General features: G+C 37.6%; 1 protein-coding gene across 4 annotated transcripts in view; it reads right to left on the bottom strand.

Moving 5' to 3' along the window:
* Nucleotides 1-2,735: 2,735 nt before the first annotated feature.
* GRAMD4 (GRAM domain containing 4) overlaps nt 2,736-21,777 on the bottom strand; it is a 75,570-nt gene continuing 56,528 nt past the window's right edge. The window contains exons 8-21 of one of the 4 annotated variants that reach the window (XM_051641955.1): nt 21,339-21,430; nt 19,714-19,805; nt 18,683-18,731; nt 17,737-17,808; nt 16,364-16,407; nt 16,151-16,260; nt 14,767-14,921; nt 12,560-12,595; nt 11,730-11,747; nt 11,039-11,186; nt 10,490-10,583; nt 9,322-9,406; nt 7,621-7,689; nt 2,736-6,641 (exon numbers count right to left, since the gene is read on the bottom strand). In XM_051641955.1, the coding sequence (XP_051497915.1) occupies nt 6,540-6,641; nt 7,621-7,689; nt 9,322-9,406; nt 10,490-10,583; nt 11,039-11,186; nt 11,730-11,747; nt 12,560-12,595; nt 14,767-14,921; nt 16,151-16,260; nt 16,364-16,407; nt 17,737-17,808; nt 18,683-18,731; nt 19,714-19,805; nt 21,339-21,430 (1,166 nt within the window). In that variant the 3' untranslated portion in view covers nt 2,736-6,539. The remainder of the gene's footprint in view (nt 6,642-7,620; nt 7,690-9,321; nt 9,407-10,489; nt 10,584-11,038; nt 11,187-11,729; nt 11,748-12,559; nt 12,596-14,766; nt 14,922-16,150; nt 16,261-16,363; nt 16,408-17,736; nt 17,809-18,682; nt 18,732-19,713; nt 19,806-21,338; nt 21,431-21,777) is intronic. The other 3 variants (XM_051641974.1, XM_051641964.1, XM_051641984.1) reach the window with 3 other exon arrangements.

Raw genomic sequence — 21,777 nt, forward strand, 5'->3', positions numbered from 1 at the left:
TCTGAACTCTGCTCAGTCATAGATGGCAGGGACAGCACCTACAGCCATCACAAGCACAGTTTTGGACTCAAAGCTGCCTGTCCCAGCCATCACATCTGTCCTCCCATCCAGCACACACCATTTCAGTCCTGCATCACCTAGACCATGTCCAGGGCTTAACTTTCCTCCGCTGTGCTTTGCTCTCCTTGGAAAGTGCCCAGTCACTAATCTTGCAGAAGGATTTGAGTGCAGACACAGATGCCAATGCTCCATGAGCTATGCAGCTAGGGTTGCCCATTTTGGGAAGCTGTAGGGGTCAACACACCATGAGAAACAACATGAAGATTCAACTATGAGCAGGAAGATAGTTTTCTGAGGCATCTGCTCTGCCAGGTGAGCGGTGTGATCAACAATGCCCTGTGTAGCTTTGGATACTTTCCTAGAACATGTCCACTGACACCATTCAGATGCTTCCCACAAGCATCCTAACCACAGGAAAGCCTTGCATTAAAATATTAAATCCCTCCCCTAAGAATAAAGAAAGGTAAGTGCCACCCTTTTATATATACACTCCACAAATAATTGTCCAATGGAGGTTGCTGTTAGCCCACACTCCAGGACCCAACCCCAGTTTTTCCCAAATGGCATCTAGAAGACTTAATCTTTTTCTCTGATCTTTTTTGCAAAGACCTTCTTTGGTCCCAAATGCCTCTTACACAGATTCCATTTCTGTAAATGTATAGACCTGCATGATATTTTAAAAGATTGTTTAATTTAGAAACTGCTCATGTGACTCCTGTTCCTGTTGTGTCACTGGGTAACATTTGTGAGCAGATAATGACATTTCTGGTCAAAGCAGGTGATTTTTCAAAAAGCAAAAGCAATGTTGAATATAGTTGTTTGGCTTACAGATCTTATGCTAGAAGCAGTCCTTCCCAAGTACTTATCTAACCTAAAAATCTGTGGAGAACACTTTCAGAAGTTGTCACTGACTTAAATGTCAGAGGGTAAAACTCAAGCCTTGTGCTGATGAGACCAGCATGGAGATGCCTGAGCAAATACTACCTTAGGTTCAAGCACTCCTTCCCAAATACTACTTGGCAGTGACCAGTCACTTCTGTTTATTCCTTTGCAGGCACATACTTTGCTCAACATAGGCTTGCATCAGTAAAACTGGCTTTGTCAAAAAGAGACTGTCTGCTTTGAAGACCTTGCTCAACAGTTTCAAGAAACCTCTCCGTTTGGTTGTGCAGATCATGAGAAGCAGAGACATGACACTTCAGTGTGAGAAAATGGAAGCCACTGAGTAATCCAAACCTGGAGGGATAGTAATTTAGCTCAAATTTACACAAAATGGGAGATATAACAGGTGAACGCAGCTTCAGTGAACTTCTGATGTGTTAATCAGAACACAGTATTTCTAAATCATCAGGACTGAAAGTATGAGTGTATTTTTATCAGAGGAAGAAAACTGGAACAATGCTGAAGCAGAAAGTCACTAAGAGGAAACAGTAAAGTTCTCCATTAAAAAAACTGAGTAATCACATGAATGGCAAACCAGAAATTTGGGCAGTTTAGGAATTAACTTCTCTTTGGACATATTTAATCTTGAACTTTCAGCTAGATCCTAAGACTGTTTAGAGGAAGTTAGTGAATACAGGGATTCAATGGAGGAATTCAGAGATTACTTAAAACTAAGAGCAAAGAAAACCTCTCAGCTTCTCCAAGCTGAATGCTGTAACTGTCCTTTACTGTTAATCCTGGTACTGCACAAAGCCATGCTTTTATCAACTTACCTGCATAAGCCAACCCTGCAGACCACTGTCCTCATGCCCTTTTTCCTTGCACAGGCATTAGAGTTCACAGAGAGCAGATAATTTGCGTGTTCAATTAAATTATATTATTTTCATGGGCTGCTTAAGTGAGCTTGAAAAACCAAGTGCTGTTTTCAGTAAGATTGTCCCTTCCTCTCAAGTGCTACACAGTTCACAGCCAAAACGAGACTTCCAAGCTCCACACCCTCTTCCCACAAGGCTTCAGACAGGCACAGCTGAATCCAGTCTCTGTGAGTACTGCTGCAGATGCAACTGATCTTGTACAAATATTTAACTAAATATGCATTAAAGTAGTACAAGTGTGAAGTAAAATATTCTCAGAACAAGTAAAACACCAGCTTAAAAGTGCCACTGCATTGCCAGATGCATCGTAGCCATCATGAGAAAACTAAATACCGAAATAAATAGAGCAGCATGCACTCAGAACTGGAGGATCTGTCACATACAGATCTATTTCAACTGAGCAAAACACAGGAGTACTGCAGAGGAAAACAAATAGGTCTGGATTAGATGACCAGGCAGGTCACTCCTGGGATTACATTCCTGAGTGCAGACAAAGGCTTGTGTACCCTGTGAAAGCCAGTGCTGGGCAGCAAGCCTCCTGGCACACACCATGGCCCTGCCATGTATCCCCAGCAGGGCTACAAGTTACACAGAACTACAGAAGCCAAAGGCTCAGCCATTAGGCACATGTCAGCATGACTGAGGAGCTGAAGTGACCAGAGATGCTGCAAAAGAACAGCCATATCTGGAGGTGAAATGCTTCTGCTGAGCATGCCTCCTGCACACTTCTGGGGTGGAAAAGGGCTTTATTCTCACCTCCAGTTCCCACCTGTAGCAGTCTGCAGCTGTGTGCTTCATAGAAGAGCTCTGGCAGATGTGAGTTTGTACTCCTATGAACAGCCTTGTTTGTAAAAAGTGTTAGCACAAAGCGTTTTTAGGTTTATTTAAATAAAAATTATAATTTATACAAGACTTTTTAAACAAACAAGATTTTCTTAAAAAATGTACAGAGCAAATCATTTCATTATTTCAATTCTTCATACAGTATAAGTCTTTTGTCAAACAAAAGTTACACTGATAATGAATTATTTACAACTTCAAAATATAGACTCAAACTTCAGACATAAAAATTTTAACATCCATTATGTTTCAATGATTAGTAGAAATTAAACATCTGCCAAAATGTACAGAATTCAATAAAAACTACCAGTGTTTTTAATACAAGTTTAAGTAGCCAAAAAAAAAAAAACAACAAACATCCTTTCATCTCTTCATGATTGGGTAAAATCTCTTTTCTCTTTGTCTGCAGGAACAAGAGTAGGCTTTTGCTGCTGGCATCCTGTGTTGCTACTCATCAATAGCTTGTTTCATTCCATCTTGCCTCACAAAAGCTACAGTGCATGGAAAGGCATGATTTCATATTTCAGCTTTTTTTGCCTTTTCTATTTAAGTGGTCACTGATAAAGAATTAAAGCAGTCAGTTCTCATCTCCCTTTTTTTTTAATCTCTTTTAAAGGGACTCAAACTAACCAGTGCACTTCTAAAGAAGTTAAGTCCAATTATGTGTGAAAGATCCAACAATGAACCACAGACATCAACAGAATTGCAAATATAAACAGCAAACAGACAGAATGTCAAGAACATCACTTTCTGCTATCAGAAAGTAGCACTTTACATCAAATGGTACGACCCAGCCTGTTACTGAAGTACAGCAGCTATGCCGCACACCTGTGTAGGAAGATTGGAATCTAAGGTGAGAGCTTCAGTGTAATTATACAAGTCAAGTATATATTTGCTCACTGTCCATCCCCTCCTGCCCTCCAAAACTGGGAGGGTGCAGCAGGAGGAAAAGGATGAGTAAACACAGAGGTTATCTTCTAGTGTCTCTGAAGTCACGCACGCCGCAGGAGCAGTTCTGTAGCAGGAGCCTGGGAAACCCCATGTAAAGTGAACTTTGCAAAATATGTACATAGATGTTTGACAGTTATATTACAACTCTATTTTTTAAAAAAGATCCAGTCTGTTTTATATATATTAGAATGAAACAACATTGCATTGCAGTTTGCACTAGTATTTACTGCTTTAAGGATCGCTAACTTTTTAAGTTCACGCTGTTAAGGTGCGGATTAATTTCAAACATGAACACATTAGATTTTGTAAGAAGTTTCTAATCTCTTTATCCAGAAAAAAAATATTAAGGGCATATTGTACACATGAGGCATTTCAGTCTGAGAAAAGGATAATGGTTTCTTTTCTCCCTCTGTGAAGCCTAGGTATGGTTCATTGTTCTGGTGCCATCAGCACAGGACCTATAGCTCCTCCAGGAACCAGAATCTAGGACAACCCTAAAGAGTGAGGGTCAATCAGTGAAGGGTGGGAACAGGAGGAGGTATTAAGTGCAAGTCAACTGATTTCCTACTGAAACTGCTGTTATGATCAGAGTGAAGGTATAAATTACACTTGAAAAATGATACAAAAATAAGAAAAAGAGCATGCTCTCTGTAAAAAATAGTTTTCTGTTTCTTAAAAAAAAAAAAAAGGATAACCTTAAACACACCCAAGGGATTTTTTCTTAAGACAAAATGAATGAATAATTAAGATTTATATAACATTAAGCGATTTTAATGCCTATTTGTTTGTTGCACTTACTATTCAAGGAAGCTTCTAGAAAGGAAAGTCAAATGATAGTACACAGCAATTACAAAAAGAGATTGATTGATTTTAAAGTAGGTTTGATGAGAAAAATTGCAGATCACGGATTTTTAATTAAACATAACACCTGAATGTGTTAAGTGAAGAAATCACAAACTGTCAAGTCTGTATTACATGGTGGCAAAATGGATTTGCCAGCAGCCTCACTTATATTTTAAGTTTTCAGGCCCTGAGCAACACCATACCTATGCAGATGTTAGAAATGCACTCCTCTTTGATGTCATGTAAAGACACTTTGAAGTGCTACTCTAAAGGGAGAACACAAAACTAGTATTTTAGCCAGTAAGCTGGATTCTCCCTTGTTCACATTTCCACCCAGGGCACAGAGTTTTACCCCATCAGTGTCTCCTTTAACAATACCCAACAAAATCACAGTATTCAACAGTATTTCTTCATATCAAGTTCATATTAAGTTCTTTGTATCATGCCTCTTCATGGCCTGACTGAAATAAGGATTGTACAGTTTGACTGCCACTTTCTTTATTACTGCTGCATTTATTGACAGACTTTAATTTAAACTGTGCTAAGAGTTAGACACTCCTCAGTGTTGTCTCCCTTCTCCCTTTTTCATTTTACCCCTTTCCCTATAAAGTAAGAAAATTTCTGTTAAAAAAAAAAAAAAGAGCGAAAATCTATTAAATTATGTCCATTTTTACATAAGAATTTGCATCTCCATTGCTTTTTTTGGGGACATACATTTAATGTCTGGAGACATACATACTACTCAACTCAAAAGACATAGCAAAGCAAAAGACACACTGGAAGGCTTGGTGTAACTCCTACTGTGCTTTCATGAAAATGCAAATAAAATTCTAAACCTCTCAGATGGGTGCTATTATATAGAGTACAAAAGCTTTCTAATATTAAAGACAAAGGTCAATATGTGCTTTGCTGCTAAAAAGGCCTGAGAGAGTTTAGAGAAGGAGCACAGCCTTCCTGTTCTACATGGCAGTTGAGTTTAATTGTTACTAAAACTTAATTTTGCAATGGGAAAGACTTGCCAATGCCCCTCAAAGTATGTTTGAAGAGGAACTAGTGCTTTCAGCTGCTATATTATAGTGTTATTTTATTACAAGGCAACTCAAGAGAAAAGCCAAATTAGAAAAAAAAAAGTCATGTCTCAGTTTAGTTTCATTATTCCCACTGCCCCCAACACAAAAAGCCTGCAAGTCTTTAATGCATTAAGATACAAACACCTTGTACATACAACATGTACAATAGTAGAGCCCTTCTGTGACAAGTATCTAGAGAAATACAAATATACGATGCCTAACATTTTAGGAAAAACATTTTGGTGCCCTCTTTTATAAAAAGTATCTGCCTGCCTTCCTTCCTCTTACTTTGGTTCATTAGGAAAGGAAGATATAGTCACAAACTGTCTCCCCTCCAATTCATTGTACAAGCAATTTAAACTTCTATGCAGGAAAAAGTGAACCTAAACAAACTGGTAAAATATCCTTTCGCAATGCAAGAATTAGTGAGGAGGAGTTATTTTAAGTGCAGTTATAAATATGGAAATACTAAGATGATAATACTTCCTTGGTGTCACAATCAGTTTTAATAAAGAACCCAAGAAAAACCTCTGAGACTTCAGGCTCCTAAAGTCATCACTCTCACATCTCAGGGAAAAACAACTAAGATAAAGGGACAAATGTATCCCTAGTGAATCAGTGGAGTTAAAGGGATCAATCTGTTTCACTTTGTTATTTAGTCAGTTCTCAAAGTACCTTCCCAGCTTTTAATGTCATTAAATAAACATTAAAAGTGCTTAATGTGCAAGGCTAATAGTGATGATAGCACTTTCACTGTTTTGTTTAATTTTGTTTTGTTTTTTTACAAAAACCTTAAAAACAAACATGAAGGCATATATAAAATACACTTGATTTATGTAACAGAGAATATAAACCACCAGACAAGAAAAATTATTGCAAAATAGATGGGGATGTTCATTTTTTTCACTACCAAGTCGTAAAATAAGAAAGTTTCCTTTAGATCTTCTAAGGTAAGATACTAGCTCTCACTGCTTGATGATGCAGAGGTTATTTTCACATATTGGTTGAATATTGTCTCAAAAGCTTCATCTCTGTGTACCATGGCACCAAACACCAAAGGCTAAACAACAGAAAAAAAAGATCATGTCAGTCCAGAAAAGAAGAATCTGCCTCTAGGTATAGTTTTGGCCAAATCAATAGGAACAGGAGATGAGCTGTACTCAAAGTGCATTAATAAGAATTAAAAATCCTTTTCTTTACTAAATCCTTCGATATATGGCAGAGTTTCTAAGTTTTTTTTTCACTTCTCCATCTTTTTCTTAAAACAAACCATAGCATAAACTACATCTGCAGAGTATTAGCAATGGAGAATACTACAACTCTCTTTCCTCTCCACCCACCCAGTGCATGTTGTTTTCCTGATTGACCTCTGCTTCCATTAAAGATTTCCAAAAACCTTTACCAGTGCCTCTTCGTTTCAGCTCACAGAATATTTATTAAGGTAGATTAACATTTTCAACCTTGTAATTAAGAAGTATCTCCCAATATCAAACAACAAGCAGAATACTTGGTACAACAGTTGCATGACTTGGAGAAAAGTTATTTATAGCTGATTAGTTTAAAATAAGGTTAAAATATGTTAAGAAAAGTTTCAGTCACCCAATGAGGCTTAGAGAAGCTTAAGAATGAAACAGGAAAACTGCATCTGAGGGTCAAGCCCTTCCACCCCAAAGCCTCCACACCCACAGATACTCTCAAGCCATCAGCTTTTCATTCCAGACTGCACAGCAGAGCAGACCCCATGCTCCTCATGATGGATTCTGAGGAAGTGGTCAATGGAGCCAAAAGGATGGAGCAAATCTTTGTGAAGTATTACAGCAAAATAGCACAGATGCAGTAGAACAAGCTACATGTTTAAATCGTTTAAATTCTGAAGCCAAATATACTGAATAACAGACAAGTGAATTAAAAAAAAAAACAAACATCAAGCCAAACACTGGCGTAAGGATGGAAAAAAGTCTTTATGCTGGTGCTAGCCAGAGAAGGAAGACAAAAAGGACATGAAGCCAAACACAGCACTGCTACAGCCAGCTACTTACTTTTTGTGTAGAAGGTGTTGATACAGCAATACCCATCCCTGATCCCGGGAGAACAGAGAGCACTTTATACTAAAAAGAAACAACAACAACAACAAAAAAACACACAACAAAGATATCTTATGTACTGAAAAATAGCAAAAGGTGCTGAGAAGGCTACACAGCTCATCACTGGTGTATCCTCCCAGCCACAACTAACCTAACAGACCTCAATTACAAGTAAGAAGAGGCCAAATGCTGTTCTCCAACCCTGGAGTCAATCAGTGTGGTGTCACTCATACACCATGAGCCTACCTCTCCTTTTCCGCCCATTCAACAAAAGCAGCCCCAAACCTAGCACCTCAGTACTTCATGGTGTGGGGAAGCTGGCCCAGCCACGATGCCAGGAGCCACACTGGCAGCTGAATGGTGCAGGCAGGTTGCACACCCCGACCCAATGTGGATACATGTATATAAGAGTGTGCTTTTAGTTGTTGGCTAGAGGTTTCCCTAGAAGTAATGTGCATCCACTGTTTAAAGGAGGAGCAAGCAGAATAGAAAATGCTGCTTCTTCGAAATTAAACAGACAAACAGGGTATGTATTCATTGTTCTTTTTTAAAAAAAGAAAGTCTGATGCTAAGAACAAATACATCTGGCTGAACAGGGGAATATCCCCAAGGGGAAAGAGACCCCAAGTCTGGCCTGTGCTTCCCACCCCCAAATAAAACCTGGCACAGTACACTTTTTATATTGGCTGAATGATGCCTCTCTCATCTTCATAAAAAAACTCTACACAAACGCAAGAGGAACTTTATGGCAGTGAAGACCTACTAAGCAATGAGCCAGCATTACTTCCAAGTATGATGTTTAAAATCCATCAACCTGAATTATTAATCCCAACAGGAATGTTCTAGTTGAGCATACCTTGTCTACTTTATAGACATGTGAGAGAAACAGAAGGAACTAATTTGAAAATCTGCAGGTACTTAAACAGTAGACAAGGGGCTGAGGTACATCTTTGCAGAGCGTGATTTACTCGGTGGCACTTAGGGCTACATGATGCAGCAGGAAGCAGGTGTCTGCACTTTAGGGTAGGGCAAGTTCAGTGACATTAAATGCCTTGATTGTGATGCAAGGCATCAATAAAGCCACTGGTGACTGCAGGCTGATAAAACTTAACCAGAGGGTGGATCACTTGTACTCACCATACTTCCAAACAGCCACTTCTTGCCTCTGTTAGTGATGGGATCCCAATTAGATGAAACTCCAGCCTGATCCACTCTGACTATGCTAATGATTTGCTTTTCGCCTCTGACAGTAATCCCCCTTCCACCTACTTTTAAGATAGTGCACCTAACGATATCAAAACCCAAACTGAAGCTAGTATTACACAATTCCTGCTAACAATAAATCTTCTTAAAGCCTGCACAGTTCTACTCAACATAGGAGTTAAGGAACAACACAACTCTAATTTTAAAATAATTAAGAAACGTAGGGGTTTAGTAAACTACCTTGTTTTTATAGTCATATTGAGCTTTCTTGTGCTGTGTCCAAATAGCTAAACAAGCAGTTCTGGGAAATATTATTGATCAAATAATTATATTTTACTTATAAAAAATAATCAATGGCATGCTTTTTCAAAATAACATAAGCAGAAAAGCAAAATACGACTAGCTGAACAGAAAACCAGCTTTCTTTCCTATTTGCAAAAAAACAAGACATACCTTCTGAATATCTGTTATATCTGTTAGCTTTATGACTTTATTTCTTTTAGATGAGCCGGATTTGGAGCTTTCAAAGCACAAGTAGCTGTAGACATGGAAAGAAAATGTGCATTTTGATACAGTAAACTCAAACAAAGCTCTCAGTGTTCCTCCTGATACTTCTGAATTTTGAAATCTCACAGGTTAAAATCAGTTTCAAAAAAAAGAAGCACACAATGCACAACTCAGTTATGGCTTCTAATTTAGGGGAAAATTCAAATTCTAGCAACTGGTTAATGTGTCTGAAAGCCCAGAACACAATGGCATGCACACACATAAAAAATCTTTTATTTATATTACTGCACTGAATGGTTGAACCTGACAAGCATTTTAAAGACACAGGAAGCTTGCATATCCTTACACAGTTGAAACACCAAAACTCACAAGGCTTACAAATCTTTTACCATCCTAAAAGAAGATTAATGGAAAACAGTGCATTAGTTTCATGTTATTGTGATGCAGACAAAAGCTCAGAGTTTCAAACACCAGAGAGCAGTCTCCATCACTAGGTGATGCTGCATACAGATGAGCTTTACTTCCATTCATTCGACTGCAAAGGAATTTCAGTGCAAGTCCCAAACAGTACTGACCAAAGTTATTCAGCTCTGGAAGGCTGAGGGGTAAGTAAGGATTTTAAAAAATTAAAATCAAGTGCTACTTTTGACACCAAGACATGAAGTTCCATTTCATTTGTTGCACACTGTTCCAAGGAAGCTATACATTCAATTTGCTTTAAAAGGAGAAACTAAGAGTCCTTGTCACATAACCATTGATCACAACTCTGCAAATACACTTAGCTTTTAAGTTTGTTTTTGGAGTGTGTGTATATATATTGTATACACACATTTAGTATGTTATCCACATCAAGAACAGCAGCTACTAACAACTGACTGTATAGAGCTACTCTCAATTCCTACGCAAGCCTTTCCAAAGCAAAAGCATGTTTGTTAATTGTTAATCACAGCCCAGATTCAGCTCTCCCTCTCCTGTGGTGTTTTCTTGATGTTTTAAAGCACCATGAAAAAGCATTTTTGTTTCAAAACCTTGCTAAAGGATTACCCTTAGATTCAATTTTTTTAATGTCTGTTTCATTTTCCTCCTAAGAAATATGTGGAGTGCAATGACTCACTTTTCTGTGACATAAAGAACTCCATTCCTGATGTAGTCTGTAGGCATCTTCCTATCTCTGTTAATCAAGCAACAGCGCCAGCCATTTTCACACACTGAAAGAAGTCATAACGAGAAACATTACTTGAAGAGACATGCATTACACCCAACAGTTTCCTTATAACACAGTAGAAAACTCTGAAAATTAAACTTTAGATACCTAAAACTAGAAGTGTTTACAAAGAAAAGCCTAGATAAGGTGTTCTTAGACATCATTACATCTGTTTTAACACTGGTTTAAAAACAAAACAAAAACCACCCACACAATTATTGCTTTTAACTTGACTACTGCATTTGCATTACCACAAAAAGCACACCAGGCTGTGCACTCTTTCAAAGAACTGTAAAGATGTGGAATGAGAGAGACCCTCTCCTTTCATCCTAATCTAAAGCAAGTCTTTTTAATCAAAAGCTAATACCAACACGTTGCACAGAAAAGGAATTAAACTTTAAACTATCCATGGCTTTTGAAAAAATACTCTGCTAACGTAGACTTCCTGTTGCACGATACCTGCCAAAGGACGCTCATTTTCTGACAGGTTAAAAACTTCATGGAAATTCCCCCTCTTGGTGGTATGAAAACGACTGGTATCTTCATCTTTGCTTATTCCAGTTGAGGCGCTTGAGCCCACATAGCTTCTGGATGCTGCTGTTTGAAGCTGCAGAAAAATAAACACGATTCCAAAATTTGAACAGCAACATTTAAGCCACACTCTTAAAAATACCTTGGCTAACTATTCTTCATAGAATATGCAATGCATATGCAACAATTTTTATTAACTACTTCAGTAGAGTTAACTTTGAACTATTGCAGTACACTATTGATATAGCACAAAGTCCTAACATGCTATCTTAAGACCACCTTCCAAAGTGCTGCCCTTTGCAGGGGTGAAAGCACATGTTGCTGGATGCAGCTATCTCAAAATACCATTTTTCTACAGTAAAGGGTATATCTGATTAGATACAGCTAAGTCACTGCACACAACTCCAATTATTATACTGGTGGGACTAGTAACACAGTTAATACATTATTAATATTTGCTTTGTCTTCAAGAGACAGAGCAAGCACAAAGCATTATTGCAGAAAATAAATTTAGGGAGGAAAAAGAGCAAACAGAGAAAAAGCCAAACAAAACTGCATCAGCTCATTAGGAACACATATGTTGAAATTGAAAGGAAGTTTTCCACGCTACGATCCATACCTTTTCATGCCCTGACAGCTAGCAGGAAAAGAAACAAACAACACAAATGTGACAGTGACAAAAGAAAAAAAGTGAAGTCTATTTAACAGTATAATATATAGAATAAAACATGAACTGAGTGAAGCTGCAAGATCTTGCTCACAAACCAAGGGACTACATAGAATGAATGCAATTTAAAAAAGAAGAGTTATCAGTGGTTAGAGCACACCAATTTATTCAGGCTGCATTAGTTCCATTGATCTTTCTTTTGCTTTGAAAATACACTGAATTTTGAGAGTGTTGACATGTGAAATAAAATCAGAATGGCTGTCAGCATCCTTAGGAGGGGATATGCTACCATAAAAGGTAGCACGGAGCTCTCAAAACCAAAGTACTTGAGTAAAACGTACTTCTAAATAGAGCTTCTGAACCACTGGAGACTGGCCTAGCAAACAAGCTTTGCTTCTGGAAGGATGGCAGGCAGTTTCTTTTGGAAAGCTTGACTGCATTTGCTTTTTCATCTTGGTGAGGCACCACATGATCCCAAAGGCTGGTTTTTCTCATCAAAGCATTAACAGCTCCCTTCATACTCCTACTGTACACATGCAGTTAAACAACTGGCAAACTGACAACATACAAGCTCAGGACTAAGCCCTTCTTCTGTAAAGGCCCAATGCTGTTGGAGGCCAAGCAGCCTCTGCTGGGTTTTTTTTGCACATAAGTTGGCAGCACTTGACACTTTGCAGGATTTAGCACTTACAAAAGAAACCCAAAGCAAATGAAAAAAATGCACACTGCAATCACTGACTAGAAACCAGACTAACAAAACAAGCATAACAGAGGGTATTTACCATCCAGCTTTTAGGGTAACTGTAATACAATGATGCCTCGGGGGAAAAAAAGAAAGAAGGTTGACAGAGAAAACAAATGGTTGATGATAATTGTACTCTCGCTTCATTTACTGCCCCTCTTCTGTGCCCTTAGTAATGATTGAGCCCCTGGAACCGAGGAAAATGATGGCTTCTCCAACAATTTCTGTGCAAGTAAAGATCAGAATAATTCTGGAATGTTTTCTTGGACAAGTTATTTCGATCCATAGGCATGTAACCAGGTGAACTTCCATAGCATAAAAAGGTCAGCGTAAAAGGTCTAATGCTTTTTACTCTGGAATGAGGATTACTCCTGCTCTCTGCTAGACTGTTTCTTCCTACCAGTTATATAAAGAGATTTTTAAAATGTGTTTAAAACTCCAGTACAGCATCCCATCCATTGGCTTAAGATGTGAGAAAGTTCTACCCTTACTTCTCATCCTACCTAAAACAGGCAAATATTTCCTCTACCCTTAGAAGCAGCAGCTCATTTATCCTTAACCACCTAGGCTTGAGAAAACCTGTGGTCAACTACTAATAGAAAGCATTGCATCCAATGTTGATAAGTCCTCAATCTAACTGGAAGTAACTGGATTTGTAATGCTGGAAGAGTCTTGACTCTCTAAAAACATCACCAATAACCTGGAGGGAGGAATACCTAGAGATATTCCTTTTCATGTCATCTGTCATCAGTCTTTGACATACAACCTTTACGCATCAGGTACTGTTGTCAGGATTGTTCTATAGGGACACAGAGTCAGAGTGGTGGTAGAGGCAATGAATACTGCATTGTGTCTAGGTTTATCACGTCTTGCATGCTGTTTAATGACAAGAAGCCAAAGCAAATCCACATGTGCTGGCACTACATGCTTTTGGACTCCGCCTTTTCTATGAAAAAAACCTATTTGCTTTTTACCTGTTTGTACAAAAATCTTGTTTTATACTATGCAATTCCCACAAATCTCTCCAGGGGTAAGGAAGTTTGCCTAAAATTACTGAAACCAAGTAATGTTTTCAAAGACATTCAGAAGCAGATAATGCAGTCCTGCACACCCTTTCAGGCACATGGCCAAGCCCATCAAGTCAGACACAGCAGTATTAAAACCCTGGTCTACTTGTCAAAACTTAAGCCATAAGGAAAAGCCAGACAGGAGAATTATCCCCTAAGTTTATGGGTTCAGGTTCAGCAACTCAGAGCCTTTCCATCTCTAAGGCAGATTAGAGAGACCCAACAAGAAGCTGCCAAAACCACCACAGTATGTGAATGACAACTTGGAAGCTTGAGTGACACAGAAACTTTGAAGCTCATCTTTTGTAAGCAAGGGAAATACAGGCTACTGCTCATCTCCACCTCTCTCATCGCTTGGAAAGTAAGAGCAGAAGATTAACTTTCTGTCATAGATTGTATTTCTCTCCTACTTCCTTCTGAAAGATTATGCCACAGTTTACCACCAACTGCTCCATCACCCCCAGAACCTCATATTTCTTATTCTTCAGCAGAGGTTAACAACCCAGGGTTCATGTGTTTTTCCCCAGTTGTGTACCTAGGCTGCACATTTTAGTGAGGGAGCTCATGACAGTACTCAGATACTCCATGAATGCAATTAGATACCGTAAAAAGTCATTTGTCACCACTATGCTAAAAGCTCATCTCATACATATAACCATAAGACATAATGCCTTAATCTGAAAACTACTTTATTACCTCTGTTAAAGCTTATCCCATCAGTAAGCTGTGTATTATACTCAAGCCTTTTTATTTTTATCTAGCTGTTCTTCAATCTACACAAGTAGCTGAATTTCCACTAAAAAGGAATGTCTAAGAACAGAGAAAGGGAATGCAAAAAAGACTAAATTTTAACAAGAAAATCTCACAGAATGTATGTTGCAAAATTTGTATGAATATGGATGCTGTTATTTTTGTACATTTAGCTTCATACCATTTCCAAACTATATATATGTTTATATATACATTTTGATAAAGCTTCCTTTTCTAAAAGAAACAGAATCCATATAAAAAAATCTGTGGATCTTGAAATAATTTAAAAAAAGAACAACTAACATTGACTGTGAGGATTTAATTAACCTTCCCTTTAATGTGCTCTAGTCACTGGGGGAAAAGGGAAGGGAGAAAGGGATCTGATTTTCAGATGTTGGGAACAGAGGGACCAAAGATTTATTAGCCTTACCCGTCTTGACACTGTAGCATTAGACCTTTCTTTAAGCTGAGGATCTGTTGGGAGACTTGTCCAGATGATATAAGGAGTATCATACTTAGCTCTTAGTCTGGGGCATCGTTTGAAGATAAAGTCAATAAGGAAAAACTTGATTCCAGCATAGAGTCCTGAAAAAAGGTCACTTTAGTATGCATGTTGAAAGAGCATTAAAAACATCTTGATCATGTTTTAACAAGTTCATGAATGAAACCAAATTCTGTATCTTCAGTCATAGTGCTAAACCATTCTATTGGTTTTAATATTTTGATTCTTCTTCCAAAGGCAGGAAATTCTTCCTTTTCCTCCCCTGTCCAGATTCTTCCCTCTTCATCCCCAGCTCTTTTAAACCACCATGTAGCTTCTTATTATGCAGAAGAACATTAAAATTATTCAAACATACATTCCTTATTAAACAGAAGCATTCTAAAAACATATACTTTAAAACCAGAAAACATGCCAGAGCATTCAACTCCACAGCTCCTTGCAAGAATTTAAATGGCAACAGAGGGCTCTCATGTACTACAATAAACTCTGTCTTCCAGTACACTAGGTCCTTTTATCGTATACAAAATATTGCCTTGCATTCTGCCAGATTATCTCTCTCAAATCTCTACTGAATGCAATTCAGATCTCTTTCTAAAAATTAGGGTAAAAAAAAATAAAATTCCTCACACATCTAATTCAATTGCCACATCAAGCAAACCTACACTTAAGTTCAAGCTAACACAGGTCAGTGTTCAGTGCCACTAAAAGTAATACTCATTTGATCATATCATTACTTTAATGAAATTTAAAAAAACAAAAAAGGGAAACCCAGGATGTGGTTTCATATCTTTAAGAAAATACAGTCTCATACTGTAGCAAAAACCCTCTTTTCCCAATTCTCAGTTGAGAGTTTAAGTATCTGCAACTTCACCCACAGTAATCTGTTCATGTTGTCCAGTCTATCCTCCAAGTTTTACAAGTAGCCCATGAACACTCTTTTTTTTCCAAACCTGTCATCTTTGTGCCTTCTACGTGGTCCCACACATTTAATTTGCAAGGCTGCAAAGTCCAAAATACTGGACTTCCTGGAAACCTCATAGCTGACACTCTGAAGGCCTCTAACAGCTCATCATAAACTTTACCTCTTCAAGAACCAAGTGCATTATCCAGTCTTTTTCTATTAGGTATCCAGAGAAGATTTTCAAAATGCACATGACAAATGATGCCAAGCTCAATGAAAATACTTTTTAAAAGCTACATTATTAATGCAGAGTTTTCTTTCTTAAACTACGAAGTTATCCCTCTAAAGACCATGTTAAGTTTTAACACATTACGTCTAGACTGTAACAGATCAATTATTTATTATGTTTACCCATTCCGAGCCCAATAATCCTGTAGGGCAAAAAGCAGGATGCAATAAAAGCTGCCCATAGAGTAATGTAAAGCTTCTGTGTTATTTCTGGCTGGACCCACATGAACAAGCTGAAAATAGAAAAAAAAACAACAAAATTTTATTACTAGTGTTCCATACATTGGTCAAATCTTGTTTTAAGAGGGAAAGAGAGACTCAGGCCAGATAACTTACTTTTTAATTTTTTCCAGTATGTCTGCCATCTTCCCAAAAAGGTTCTGCATAAGAAGTAAAAGAATTAAAACCACGTCCTGATTAGTTTGTGGGGTTTTTTGTCCACATAATAGAAAATTAAGTTTCCTTACTCTGGTGATAATAAGCAATTTCCAGAAATTATATTTTTAACTAATTTTTAGCTGTTTATGTACTTGACAACTGAGTAAATATAGAACAGAACAGCAATACTCAATGATTTCAATCTCATTGAACACCTTATTCTGTAACTCATGATTGGTTGTTAGAAGAAGGTATTTGACCCCACTGTCACAACTGGAAAGTGTTTACATCACCCCAAATATTGTAACTTAGGCTGTCAATATAAGAGTTAAAAGCTTTTGTCAGTAGGTAACAAAATGGGAAGTTTCTTCATGCATTTTGAGCACTGAAGTCTCAGGACTTAGTTACTGAGTTAATAAAATGTTGGACTATTGGCTTCTTTAGAAACACCACCACGCGGTGTTTATGATGTACCCTTCAAGTTACTAGAATCCACAGAATTCCACCAACTGTCAACGCAAAAGGACCCATGCTCAGGACTAAGAGTGTTACTCAGACATCTTCTCTGACTGATTCTTGCTGACACAGCACCTGTGAACTTCATATTCCAAATAAAGTTCCAAAGGTGTTCATATAAACCCATGCACCAGCAGGACAAAGGAGGTAAGCGTTCACAGTTGGCAAGAGGAAGGCAAAGTACTTCAGCAGTGACACATTGTTAGACATGGCACAAGGCTGCAGTTCAACTGGGTGGTCACTCAGCTGCCAGGGTAGCTCAGCAAACTGAAGGGGCTGGGGGAAAACCTTCCCTCACCCTCTCCCATACAAAGCAGTAGATTTCAGGGTTTGGGAGGGTGATGGTTTTTATAACAGACTATTTCAGAGGTTTGTGCAAACTGTTGAATTAACAGCTAGACAGGCAGTTGAAGGATTCGGGTCTCTTACACCATTTCTGTGACCAGCAGATTTGGTATTTGGATCCATACTAAAGTACACTGGTTAAGATCTGCCACCTGATCTACATTATCAGAAGCTCATTTGCATATATCAAGGCAAAAACTGCCAGAAGCTGCGAATGTTCCACTTCAGACCTCACTCAGAGCCATCACTGAAAACCTGAACCAGTTCTCTGAAGCATCATGCCATTCCAAAATCTCCAGCATCTTACTGAGTTCTCTATCACTTGTAAGTGAAGATCCCTATCCAAGGAAAGTACCCCTTGGTTAACTGTTTGTTTTCACATGCTGCATAACAAAGTACTTTGACAACTTGGACTATGAACCTCCTTGTTCTAAGGAAGCCGCCTGAGAGGTCCAAGAGCAGCACAGTACCTGTGCCTTCTGAGCCACATCTAGAACAAGCTGAAATTTTTCAGACACTGTCAGGTCCTCTTTTGGGGGTTCCTTGGGCAAGAAAGAGACAATTCATTAATTTTCAACTCAGCTAAACCCAGTATTTTACAAAATTCCTTGTGACAACACAACCCCTCAACATTTTGGGCAACAGTCCTCTCACTTCAAACAGCCTTCAAATTTGCCAAGTTCCCTCATTGTGGAGAACGGCCCACATGGGTGTCAGCTTGTGACACCCATTGTTTAAGATTTACTGTTTCTGTCTTTCATTGCTGGTTATCTTTAGTTATCAACGCTCTTCCTCCATGGTGTCTGCAAACATCGCAATATAAGTCCGTGAAAGACACAGTAAGCCTTTGGAGGAGCATGGTTACAATGGCTTTCAGTCTATGGCCATACACTTACATTTATCTCCTTCTGGCCTAGCACAGAAATGTCTTTTAAGTTTTACAACCATAACTTCATTTTTTATTTAAATACATTTTTGGCCTTTTAAGGAAAACAAAATTATGCTGGAAGCAAAGCCTCACTAAGTCTTAGTAAAAGGTCTGAAAGTCAAAGAACTCCATCTTATATCAATACTTATAATACTTCCTGCTTAAAGCAGGGTGTGCAAATATTTCAAAAATGTTACAGAGAAAACAGAATGCGAGGCCTTTTGAAGATCCCACAGGATCCACCTTGTTCCAGGCTGGCATGTTAACATATATTCCAGAAATGTTATTCAAGTTTGGAATATTTAATTGTGAAACTCCAAAACCTAGCTCTGTTAACGAAGAGTTCTAAATTTAAAGAGAAAGAAAACAGCTGCAGCGTTTGCACTCACTCTTCCTTCCTTTCACAGCCACCTACATAAACACAGAGGAAGGCTGTGAAGGTGCAACTTTTAATGTAGGCATTCAGGTCAAACATATTAAAGACCTACCATGGGTTCAGAAACTTCAGGCACAATGCTCCACTGTATTCTCCAACCCCTAAAAGTTACAGAAATAGTTAAAGAGAGCAAGTACTTCTCCAGCTGTCAACATGGGTTATTTGTAAGAGGTTAAAAAGTATTTTTCTGCAACAAGCACTTACACCTTAAAAAAATAATCCCCAAATTATCAAAGAACCCACAAAACAATATAAGCACAAGTGACCAAACACAGACAGCTTTAAGGGTATATACATTAAAATATATTATATTAGCTAGGTAGATACTACACAGAATCACCGCTTGTGGATTTTACAAAAGTGAACTGTGTGTACAGAGTAAATAATTAGAGGTATTTTTTCTTTATTTCAACATGAACAAAATTATATCAACTTATTCTGGAGCCTATTTGCTACTGATATCATTCAGATAGTGTGTCAGGCAGTAAGTATTAAAAAATCAGAAAATTATTTTAATATAATGCGCACATGAAGGTTCTCCCTACCATTTTAAGCATTTTTAAAGGGGAAAACACCATCAGCCAAAAATAGCATTTTTAAAAGATTCCTTTTTTTTAAAAAATGAAGTCTTAGTTTTCAACAAAGACCAAATATACAACCAACAGATCCTTTGAATAAGATATGTCAAGGGCCACTGAAAAGCCAAAATTGCCATTTCAGGCCTAGCTGAAAATTCTCTCCAGGGAAAAGCAGCAAGGTTCAATGTTTGACGTGATGTTCTCCAACTACTCTGAATACTGTAGAATATTTTTATTTTAGAATTCTGAAGTGTTGAGGGATTTATCTGAGAACATGCAGCATCATTTATGATAACCCAAGTCACTGGAAATAAAGATAATACCTTAGAATAGTAAAAAATTATAGAAACTGAGCAACAAAATCAAGGATATTAGAGTTTGAATTTTACCTTGTTAACTTAACTCACAACGTTAGAAAAGGTAACAGTTTACAACTCAGTGCAAGAATAAGAAACATCTTTCAAGCAAAGTGTTATAAGAAATAATCTAGTATTTAAGTAAATACCTGGCTATGAGGTAATTTAGGGACAACCTCAAAATTGCTAAAAATAAGAACATAGGAATGGCCCAGCCATGCCATACAGCATTCATGTAAATCTGCAGATTAAGAAAAAGAAAAGAAGAAAAAAAGAAATGTGGATTACAAACTGGCGTACAAAGTCAAAAGAGTTGTATGAAATACTATTTCCCACTGTACTGTTGGGTTCAGAATCACACAAGTCAGATCACAAGAGTGAATACATTTTAGCTGCCCCATGACAGACATCAGCACTACTGGACTAAATCTCTAGAAACAACACTTAAATAAGTGTTCAGCTGCTTGAGAAAATGAACATTTCCAACACTGTAATTACATGAATGTATAGTGGAAAAAAAAAAAAAGAAACATGAAAGTCTGTGAAAATCTGCTGCATGTCCATGTCGCCATGATTGGTGTCCCTGCCCATGCAGGGGGGTTGGAATTAGATGATCTTTAAGGTCCCTTCCAACCCAAACCATTCTATGATTCTATATGGTCTGAACTCATCTAGATCAATTGTCGTAATACTATAGTAGAAGAGTTATAACAATTAGTCCCTTACAGGGCAATGGGATAAACTCTCACTGTATTATTTCAAGTCAACTATATCTCAGATTTTTACCAAGCTTAAAAAGATTGTAGTAAAACAGGTCTAGTTTACCAAACAAATGCAGGCACAAAGTGCTTCAAAAGGTATTCTGTCTCCTTCCCAACTTCTGAAAACACAGAGACTACAACCTCCCTGCAGAGATGTTAGGCTTTCTACTGATAACTCCGAAATAAAGCTTTGCTCTGGCTCTGAGATCCCAGAGCTTTCTGAGCAACAGCTGAAGTTCCTTCTTTCAGCTTTTATCTGAAGATAAAGGGCACCAGAAGAGGAAAGTCTTCTCCTCAATACTCCTTCAGCTGTGCCATGCAAAGTACCATTAAATAGGGCTCTATAACTTACAGGGAAGAACCATTTAATGAAAAGGTGTGTGACATTTTCACCAAAACAGGCTCATTAAGCCACAGCTATCAGTATTGATTTTTCCTATATCAGAGTATTTCATGTACACTGTGACCAAAAGAATTCAGATCACTTAATTAACAATTAGAAGAAAAATCAATCAAAACTCCTCTAAATAGTTATATCACTTCGTGGCATGCAAACCTCCTTACAATGCATGGGAATGCTTGAATCAAGGCATTTTGTCTTTCACTGGTAAGTATGATGCTAACAAATGACAGAGAGCACTGATGGTGAGCAATAGCTTCTTATCAAACATAGTGACTATCAGATTTCAGCCTTAGACAACAAGAGATTTTGCAGAGGCTAAAGTAACCATCAAGTGCAGGACTGGGAGACAGGAAACAAGAAATGAGAGAACAATGCCCAGATTATTGGAAGTTATAAAACTATGCTACAATAAACACAGAATACACAATTTAATTGGCTTTCAAATATAACTGAAGTAACAACTACTGGTACTTTGTATTCAATGAAACTACACTATTTGATTTGACTTAAACTATAGCACAATCCCTACTCAGATACAAGTTTCTATGAATTTCAGTAAATAATAAATTTCAAAAGTTCTTACTACTCCTGGAGGAATAGGGTAACTTACAATAAAGGCAATAGCAGAAGTGTAGATAGAATACCAGTCTGATAAGGCAGAAAGATTCTTCACAAAATTAGTAACAGGTTTGGCACCTCTCTCTAAACAGAAGCAGAGAAAAAAAACACAAGTGTTGGAATTAGCTGGCAGTGATTAACTTGCAAATGACAACCAAATTAGAAAATTAATAGGAATATTCAAGACACATAATCATAAAATGGCTTATCCAAATAAAGAAAAATTAAACCCATCAATGTAACTGAACAATTAGTTAAGAAATGCAATTTCAAAAGCTAATGTTATTCAACAAACAGGTTATGTATAAATATATATATACACATATACATATGTATGTATATATACACATACGTATATATATGTATAACTCTTTAAGTACAGACTCACAAAAAAACAAAAAAAAAATCACTACTCTTTGCAAGGTCACCCT

This window comes from Apus apus, chromosome 1 (genome assembly GCF_020740795.1).
Source record: "Apus apus isolate bApuApu2 chromosome 1, bApuApu2.pri.cur, whole genome shotgun sequence".
NCBI classification, from domain to species: domain Eukaryota; kingdom Metazoa; phylum Chordata; class Aves; order Apodiformes; family Apodidae; genus Apus; species Apus apus.